Source organism: Lynx rufus, unplaced genomic scaffold (assembly GCF_022079265.1).
Source record: "Lynx rufus isolate CCGP_SWC_20201006 ecotype Redwood Valley unplaced genomic scaffold, mLynRuf1.p SCAF_1, whole genome shotgun sequence".
NCBI lineage: Eukaryota > Metazoa > Chordata > Mammalia > Carnivora > Felidae > Lynx > Lynx rufus.
This window is the reverse complement of record NW_025814823.1, coordinates 83,200,111-83,210,745: the sequence shown is the minus strand read 5'-3', so window position 1 is coordinate 83,210,745 and position 10,635 is coordinate 83,200,111. Positions and strand designations below refer to the sequence as shown.

The window sequence follows — 10,635 nt, the reverse complement described above, 5'->3', positions numbered from 1 at the left end:
GATGACATGATACTCAATATGGGAAACCCAAAAGATTGCACCAAAAACCTGCTAGAACTGATTCATGAATTTAGCAAAATTGCAAGATATAAAATGAATGTATAGAAATCAGTTGCATTCCTATACACCAACAATGAAGCAACAGAAATAGAAACCAAGGAATCGATCCCATTTACAATTGCACCAAAACCATAAAATACCTAGGAATAAATCTAACCAAAGTGGTGAAAAATCTATACACTGAAAACTATAGAAAGCTTATGAAAGAAATTGAAGACACGAAAAAATGGGAAAAGAATCCATGCTCCTGGACAGGAAGAACAAATATTGTTAAAATGTCAATAATATCCAAAGCAATCTACATATTCAATGCAATCCCTATCATAATAACACCAGTATTCTTCACAGAGCTAGAGCAAATAATCCTAAAATTTGCATGGAACAAGAAAAGTCCGTGAAATTCCAAAGCAATCTTGAAAAAAAAAATACCAGGAGGCATCACAATCCCAGTCTTCGAGCTGTAATCATCAAGACAGTATAGTAGTGGCCCAAAAAGAGACATTCATATCAATGGAACAGAATAGAGAACCCATAAATGGACCCACAAATGTATGGCCAACAAATCTTTGACAAAGCAGGAAAGAACATCCAATGGAATAAAGACAGTCTCTTCAGTAAGTGATGCTGGGAAAACTGGACAGCGACATGCAGAAGAATGAACCTGGACCACTTTCTTACACCATACACAAAAATAAACTCAAAATGCATGAATGACCTAAATATATGACAGGAAGCCATCAAATTCTCGAGGAGAAAGCAGGCAAAAACCTCTTTCATCTTGGCTGCAGCAACTTCTTATTCAACACGTCTCTGGAGGTAAGAGAAACAAAAGCAAAAATGAACTACTGGTATCTCATCAAAATAAAAACCTTCTGCACGCGAAGGAAACAATCAGAAAAACTAAAGGGCAACCAACAGAATGGGAGAAGATATTTGCAAACGACATATCAGATAAAGGGTTAGTATCCAAAATCTATAAAGACCATATCAACACCTAAAAACAAAATAATCCATTGGAGAAAAGGACAAAAGACATGAATAGACACTTCTCCAAAGAAGGCATCCAGATGGCCACTGACACATGAAACAATGCTTAACATCACTCATCATCTGGGAAATAGAAATCAAAACCACAATGAGATACCACCTTACCCGTGTCAGAATGGCTAACATTACAACTCAGGCAACAACAGATGTTGGCGAGGATGCGGAGAAAGAGGATCTCTTTTGCACTGATTTTGAGAAGGCAAACTGGTGCAGCCACTCTGGAAAACAGTATGGAGGTTCCTCAAATAATTAAAAACAGAAATACTCTATGACCCAGAAATTGCAAATTGCACTGTTAAGTATTTATCCAAGGGATACAGGCACACTGTTTCAAAGGGACACATGCACCCCTATGTTTATACCAGCATTATCAATAATAGCCAAAGTATGGAAAAAGCCAAAATATCCATCGATGAGTGAATGGATAAAGATGTAGTGTATATATATATATAATCAAAAAGAATGAAATATTGCCTTTTTCAACTACATGGATGGAACAAGAGGGTATTATGCTCAGTGAAATTAATCAAAGAAAGACAAATATCATATGACTTCACTCATATGAGGACTTTAAAACACAGAGTAGATGAGCACAAGGGGAGGGAAGCAAAAATAATGTAAAAACAGGGAAGGGGACAAAACATAAGAGACTCTTAATTATGGAGAAGAAACAGAAGGTTACTGGAAGGGTTGTGGGAGGTGGGATGGTCTAAATGTTTAAGGGGCATTAAGGAATCCACTCCTGAAATCATTGTTGCACTATATTCTAATTTTGGTGTAAATTTTTAAAAAATTAAATAAATAAACAAACAAATAAATAAATAACTTTATTTTTTTATTAAAATAAAGTCATCGGGTTTCAGTGGGATAGAGCTCAAAGTTCACTATACTGCTAAAGGCAGGCAAGCAAACTAGAGACAGATGGCCTAAAAAATGCGAGTTGAAAACGTGTATGACACGTGTGGGGAGATTGCTCTTCTGGGAGTGCTCCCCTGAAAGCAGCAGGGAGGGAGACCAATCTCTAGAGATAAAAGAGTGAGCTGGTTCCATTTCCCTGCTCCACCCTCAACATAAACAAGCTTCAGTAAACAGGAGAGTTCTGACACTGGATGACTAACCTCTTTACACCAAGCTACTCCACTCTGTGCTTTGCTGGGGTAAGTCTACCTAAGTCCCAGTGCGGCAGGCCCTTCCTCCAGAGTACCATCAGAAACCCATGCACATACTATGTCTCCAAACAGAAATGTTTGCATTGCAAATTTCAGTTCTACTGTAAGTAGTGCTAGGTCTCATTTACAAGCAGACCAGAACACCTAGTTAAAACTGGCCACACTCTGGCCAAGGTCCAAACCCTGCACACTGCAGGCAAGGGAAATCTCTAGACAGGACTGAAAGGATAGAGCAGCCAAACACAGCAGCAGAGTGCAAACAGTACATATGAGAGACACTCCCTGAAGCATCAGTCCCTGGACATTTTATGACCTTTTTTTCATAAAGCCATTACTCTAAAGGCAGGAAAGCCATTACTCTAACACAAAGAAGAACCCAGAGACTTGGAGAAAATGCCAACACGAAGGAATTCATCCCAAATGAAAGAACAAGAGAAGGTCACAGACAGATCTAATCAAAACAGATATAAGTACTCTGCCTGATGCAGAATTTAAAGTAACAATCAGAAAGATACTCACTAGGCTTGATAAAAGAACTGAAGACTTCAGAGAGGACCTTAATGTAGAGACAAAAGATTTAAAAAACAATCACACAGAAATGAAAAAGGCAATAAATAAGATTCAAACCAGATTAGATGTAATGACCACAACACTGGAAGAAGTAGAGAGACAAGTGATACAGAAGATAAAGTAATGGGAAATAATAAAGCTAATCAAAAGAGAGAAAGAAGAATTATGGATCACAAGAACAGCCTTAAGGAACTCAGTGACTCCATCAAATATAATTACATTTGTATGAAAGGAGTCCCAGAAGAAAAGGAGAGATAAAAGGGGAAAGAAGGTTTATTTGAGGATATAATAGCTGAAAATGTCCCTAAGCTGGGGAAAGAAACAGACATCCAAATCAAGGAGGCATAGAGAACTCCCATCAAAATCAATAAAAGCAGACCAACACCAAGACATATTGTATTAAAATTTGCAAAATACAGTGATAAATAAAATATCCTCAAAGGATCAAGACAAAAGGAGTCCCTAACTTACAATAGAAGACCCAGAAGGCTAATTGGAGATCTCTCCCCAGGAACATGGCAAGCCAGAAGGGAATGGCATAATGTATTCAACATGCTAAATGAGAAAAATTTGTAACCAAAGATAGTCTTCCCAGCAAGGCTATTTTTCATAATAGAAGGAAATATAAAGAGTTTCCCAGACAAACAAAAATTAAAGGAGTTCCAGACCACTATACCAGTCCTGCAAGAAATATTAAAGGGTACTCATTGAATGTGAAGGAAAGAACAAAAGTGACAAAGACTAGAAAGGAACAGAGAAAACCTCCAGAAACAATGAGAAAACAAGTAATGAAATGGCACTAAATACATATCTATCAGTACTTACTCTGAATTTAAATGGACCAAATGCTCCAATCAAAACACATAAGGTGTCAGAATGGATTAAAAAATAAATAAAAACCATGACCCATCCACATGTTACTTAGAGGATACTCATTTTAAACATAAAGACACCTACAGTTTGAAAGTGAGGAAATAAAGAAACATTTAGCATACAAATGGAAGTGAAAAGAGAGCCAGAGTACCAATACTTACATCAGACAAACTGGATTTTATTTTTAAAATTTTTAATGTTTATTTTTGAGAGAAGGTAGAGAGAGAGGGAGAGAGAGAGAGAGAGAGCCAGGGAGGGGCAGAGAGAGAGGGAGATACAGAATCTGAAGCAGGTTCCAGGCTCTGAGCTGTCAGTACAGAGCACAATGCAGTGCTCAAACCCACAGATTGTGAGACCATGACCTGAGCCAAAGTCGGATGTTCAACTGACTGAGCCACCCAGCCGCCCCTGACAAACTAGATTTCAAATCAAAGACTGTAGGGGGTAGGTAAGATGGCAGAAGACTAGGGAGAACCTAAACTTGTCTCTCCCTTGAACAAAGCTAGGTAGTTATCAAATCATTCTGAACACCAAAGACATCATGTCATTTACAAATAGTGAAAGTTTGAAATATTTCTTACCAATTTATGTGTCCCTTATTTCTTTTTATTGTCTGACTGCTGAAGCTATGACTTCCAGTAGTATATTAAATAGTAATGGTGAAAGCTGGCTATGGAGTTATTTCTAGAAAGTGTATTGTAAGTCCTGAAGGGTGAAGGGTGAATGAGATAAAAGCTGAAATGTCAACTATGTTTTGGTCTCGAGGCTGTAGAATGTGATAGCATTATGAGATCAGAGTCCAATGATCCCACAAAGGACAGTTTTAGACACACCTGCTGTAAATCTTTGACATTCCTTGAAACCACACTCATTCCCTCCATGCCTTCAGGTAACCACCAGGCATATGTCTGGTTAATGTCTAAAGATCCTTTGCACTCTCTTTCCTAGCTTTGATATTCTTTGATACTTCTATATAATGAAATATGAAGTAAAGACTGTGTGCAGTTTGCTGCTGCTGCTGTTTCTCTGACAGAGGCAGCCCCGCGCGTTCACTCAGTCTATGTGTCGGCTACAGCAGGCATCTTTGTCTTATTCCTGAATGTAGGGAAAAATCAATTTTTCCCCATTGATGATGATATTAACAGTGGGTCTTTCCTATATGACCTTTATGATGTTAAGGTATGTTTCTTCTGCCCCTACTTTATTGAAGGGTTTTTATCAAGAAAGGATGCTCTATTTTGTCAAATTCTTTTTCTGCATATATTGAGAGGATCATATCTTATCATTTCTTTTATTAATGTGGTGCATCATATTGATCATTTTGTGAATATTGAGCAAATCCTGAAGGTCAGGAATAAATCCCACTTGATCATGGTGAATAATTATTTTAATGTACTGTGGGATTTAATTTGCTAGTATCTTGTTGAGAATGTTTGCATCCAGTTTCATCAGGGATAATAGCCTTAAATTTTCCTTTTTAGAGGGATCTTTAACTGGTTTTGAAATTAAGGTAATGCTGGCTTCATAGATTGAGTTTGGAAGTTTTCCTTCAATTTCTATTTTTTGGAACAGTTTGAGAATAATAGCTATTAACTCTTCATAAGTGTCTGGTAGAATTCCCCTGGGAAGCTATATATCCCAGGACTCTTCTTTGGTATATTTCTGATTATTGATTCATTAACCTTCTTTGCAGGTTATGGGTCACATAAAATTTTCTATTTTTTCCTGTTTCATTTTTGGTAGTTTTTTAGTTTCTGGGAATTTTTCAATATCTGCCAGATGCCCAGTTTGTTGAAATATAATTTTTCATTGTATTCTATAATCATTGTTTTTATTTCTGTGGTGTTACTTGTGATCTTTCCTCTCTCATTCATGATTTTATCTATTTGGGTCCTTTCTCTCTCTCTCTCCCTCCCTCCCTCTCTCTCTGTCCTTTTTTTTTTTTTTTTTTTTTTTTGTATAGTCTGTCCAGGGCTTTATCAATTTTGTGTATTCTTTCAAAGACTAATCTCTAAGTTTCATTGATCTGTTTACTGTTTTGTTATTTTCTTCTATATCATTTACTTCTGCATTAATTTTTATTATATCCTGTCTTCTGCTGGCTTTAGGCTTTATTTGCTGTTCCTTTTCTAGCTGCCTGACGTGTATGGTTAGGTTGTATATTTGGGAACTTTCTTGCTTCTTGAGATAGGCCTGAATTACCATATAGTTCCTTCTTAGAACTTCCTTTGCTGCATTCCAAAAGGTTTGGAATTTCATGTTTTAATTTTCATTTGTATTCCATGTATTTTTTATTTGTTATTTAATTTCCTGGGAATCCCATTCATTCTTTGGTAGGATGTTCTTTGACCTCTATGTATTTGTGTTTATTCCAAATTTTTTCTTGTGGTGGACTTCAACTTTTATAGCTGTCTGAAAATATTTATGTATGATCTCAATATTTTTGTATTGGTTGAGGCCAAATTTGTGACCCAACATTTGATCTATTCTGTTAAATGTTCCATTTGCACTCTAAAAGAATGTGTATTCTTCTGCTTTAGAATGGAATATTCTGAATATATCTTTAAGTCCATCCAGTCTACTATTGGACCTTGTTAGTTTTCTGCTTAGATTATCTGTGCATTGTTGTATGTGGGTGTTAAAATTTCCTACTACCATTGCATTATTATTAATTAGTTTCTTTATTTTTGTTATTATTTGCTCTATGTTTTTGAGAGATATTTACAAGTGATAGAACTTATTGATGGATAGACCCCTTAATTATTGTGTAATGCCCTTCTTTATCTCTTGTTACAATCTTTGTTTTAATGTCAGGTTTGTCAGATATAAGTATGGCTATTCCAGCTTTCTTTTTTCTATTAAGTAACATCTCTCTCTCTTTTCAACTTTAGACTTGTCTATGATTTACCATAGAAATTATAATTGCTCTGTTATTCCCAAATGAGTCCATTTTGCTGATAAAATAACTGGCTCTTTTACTTTTAATGTCAAATGTAGCTATGGCACTAAGTTTGTGGATTGAGTTGTAGAACCAGATAAAAGAACATAATGTAAATTTTAGATGCTCTTGAACTTGAGCATAAAATTGGCAATTATTGTGCATGGGTGTGTGTGAAATCAATAGGAAATCAAAGACTGTGGGATGACAGCATCACATTTGTATTTTAGGGAAATAACTTGCATAAAAAGGTGTAGTATACATTTTAGATTTCAAAAATACTTTTTAAAATTTATTTATTTTTTAATTTGCATCCAAATTAGTTAGCATATAGTGCAACAATGATTTCAGGAGTAGATTCCTTAAGGCCTCTTTAGCCCAACCCCCCTCCCACAACCCCTCCAGCAACCTCTGTTTGTTCTCTATATTTAAGAGTCTCTTAGACTTAAATCATGAGAATTCTTAAGATATTAAAAGACACCAGAGAAAGATATTTGGAGATTGAACTTGGGCAATAAATGAAGACTTGGGGGATGAACTAATAAGTAATTCCTTTAAGTAGAAATAACTTATTTAAGCTCTCTCTCTCTCTCTCTCTCTATATATATATATATACTTGAATATAGAATAAATTGTCAATCTTCCTCATATTTCTATGCAGGTACTGACTCTTACTATTTTTAAATAGAAATTGTAAAAAATGCTATACAAAATAATACCCCTAAAATTACTTTTATAAAATGATGTTAGGATAAGATGGACTCCAAATGTCAATTACAATTATGATGAAGGAGGACAATATGTAAGCAAACTTATAAACACCACATTTACATGCTTGTTTTTGCTTGTTACTTCACATCCCACTACCTATATTTTATGTATTACAAATATATTTTTATATACCATATATACTTTGTAAAAGCATTTTATTCAATGTTTAAGTTTCTGCTGTGTAACAAGTAACCAAGAGCCCCATCTAGCTATTTGGCACTTGAAATGTGTATATTCAAAATTGTAACATGCTCTAACTATAAAATACACAGAATGTTATGAAGACCTAGACTGAAACCAAAGTAAAAGTCACATTAATAATTTTCTATTGACTAACAATAAAAACCATAGCATGACAATATAAGTATAAATATTAATATGTACTAACATATTGCATTTAATATAGTATATATATATATCATTAATATAATTGCTGTTAATATCAGTATTTATTTTAATGTTTTGAGTTAAAACAATATATTATTTAAATCAATTTTACTTTTTAACTGTGGTTGCTAATTTTTAAAATTACATGTGGCTCACATTACATGTCTATCAGACAGTGCTGCTCTAAGGTGTTCTAATTAACCTGGAAAAGGATAACAAGAGTAAGGGCAGCCATGATTATTCTTTATTGGCAGAGAATCTCCCAAACTCTCTTTTCATGGCCCCCAGAACCTCCTTATTCCTCAGGCTATAGATGATGGGATTGAGCATGGGGGTGAGGATGGTGTAGAAGACTGCCAGAATCTTATCTTCTGTTGGTGAACGGAGATTCCTGGGCCGAAGGTAGGTGTAAACAAAAGGTGCATAGTAAAATGTCACTACAGTTAAATGTGTTGAACAGGTGGTAAAGGCCTTCTTTCTTCCCTCTTTTGAGTGCATGTGATAAATAGAAAAAAGAACCCATCCATAAGAAGCAGTAATGCCAAGGAAAGGAAAGAGGAGAAAGAGACTTGTACTCACAAAAACCATGTACTCATAGACCCAGGTGTCTATACAGGCCAAAGGTAACATGGCTGGCACATCACAAAAGAAATGATCAATGGCCCTGGACCGGCAGTAAGGAATATGGAGAGCATAGACTGTGTGTGCCAAGGAGTTGATAGACCCCAAAATCCAAGATCCTATGATCATTTTCACACACATCATTTTACTCATGCGGATGGGATAATGAAGGGGGTGGCAGATAGCTACATAACGGTCGTAGGCCATTGAGGACAGAAGTAAACCCTCAGAACATGCCATAGTCAGGAAGAAAAAGCTTTGCATGCCACATCCCAGGAAGGAGATACCTTTCTGTCCAGAGAGGAAGTTGAAAACCATCTTTGGGACAGTGGTGGAAATATATATTAAGTCCATGAGAGAGAGCTGGCTGAGGAGAAAGTACATTGGTGTGTGAAGCCGGGGATCTAATCGTATGAGGTGAATCATGGCTGAGTTGCCCACTGAGGCAAGAAAGAATATGAAGACGATAAAAAATAAGAGAAAAAGGCCAGTTTGATTTGAGGGAAACAACCCCAACAAAATGAAATCATTTGAAGTTTGATTCCATTTCTCCATGAAATTGTACTTTTTTCACTCCCTTGAAAGAAAAATAAAAACAAAACAAAGCACATAACAAGAAATTAAACAAACAGGAGCATAAAAAGAAATTATTATTTTATAAATATTTGTTTATATTTAATTGTCTTTTTTTTCAATACTGCAGCTTTCATAGAACCAATTTTAGTGTCTGAATTAAATATTCCCCTTCAAATTGTTTGCTAAGCACTGCAACAAGTGATCTTCAGTATGAAGCCTAGTATTATAGCCAGCACAAACAAACAAAATAACTAAAACATTATTCTCTCCATAAGTTTTGTTTACGCACATCACTCAGCATTTATAAGATGCCACATGAATCTCTGTATTCCCTGGTGTCTGTTAATTTAACACATTATATTTACAGTAGTAACTGGATTATGTGACTCAAAATCTTTGTGTAAGCTTAAATTATTATTCCTCTATTACCTAGTTCTTTTCTACATCTTTAATTTCTGGTCTTTCTTCCCTAAATGGGATACTGCAGTGAGGAAAATGTTCATACTCTGCCTCTCATATTCTTATCACTTCTGTACCTTTCCTAAACATGTGATCTCCACCAAAAATCACTATCCTTGAACTGTAAAGTTCTTGCAGAACTTGTGAGATCTACATGAATTATAAAATATTATTTGAACATTCTCTCTTTCATAATGATGTTTGAATTTTTAAAGACCTACAGAACCCAAAGTCAAATGCACAGATTTTCATACCTAATTTACTTTCCTTCAATAATTATTACCCTTTTGCAAAATATTTGGCTTAATTCAATATTTTGGAATAGGTCAAAACATTCTGAATTTGGAGAGAGTACTTACCCCCTTTTTCTATTCTCTTGTTTCTGATACAGTAGATGGTAGCATAATCGATTGAAAAGCTGTTCTATTAGAAAAGCAGGTATAAGCAGGAAAATACTATTGAATTTGTAGCTTAAACATTTGTACTTACCCCCTTTTGGCTTATGAAAAGTGGCAATATTCATATTATGCATTAATTACTTAAAACAATCAAGAAATATTTTCCTTTCTGGAGAATTTTTCAGGTTTCTAATGTCCAATCCTTTCCTTGAGAATTTTTAAATGTAACTCAACATTTTATAGCTTCTCCTTTTCTCTTTCTCAATCAGTTCTGGAAGTTCTTTTCTTCACTCATTCTCCTATGCATGCATAAATTGTGATTGTGGTATTTCTTACACTTCCAAATACATGTTTTATTTTTTCCTTTACCAGTTTCAGTGTAGGACTTTCTGCTCTCTGTGAGCTTCTCTGTCTGAGGGAGGCATCTGAATTGTTATGTCCAAGATTTGGGTAATATTGATTGAGTTACTGATTTTTCAACAGTAAAGCAAAACAATTAATAGTTTGTTGTGGTTTTCCACATATTCTGACTTTATTATTTTTTATTTAAATTCAACTGAGCTAACATATATGTAGAACTGATTTCAGTAGTAGAATTTAGTGATTTATCACTTATAGATAACACCCAGTGATCATCCCAACAAGTGCCCTCCACAATGCCCATCACCCACTTAGCACATTTCACCCCCCTCCTCTCAAGCAACCTACAGTTTGTTCTCTGTATTTAACAGTCTCTTATAGTTTACCTCTCTCTATGTTTGTATCT

General features: G+C 35.2%; 1 protein-coding gene across 1 annotated transcript; it reads right to left on the bottom strand.

The window, feature by feature from the left end:
* Positions 1 to 8,052: 8,052 nt before the first annotated feature.
* Positions 8,053 to 8,991, bottom strand: LOC124517589 (olfactory receptor 2L13). Its single transcript, XM_047087033.1, has one exon. It carries the CDS (start codon positions 8,989 to 8,991, stop codon positions 8,053 to 8,055), a length of 939 nt encoding a protein of 312 aa, XP_046942989.1.
* Positions 8,992 to 10,635: the final 1,644 nt, after the last annotated feature.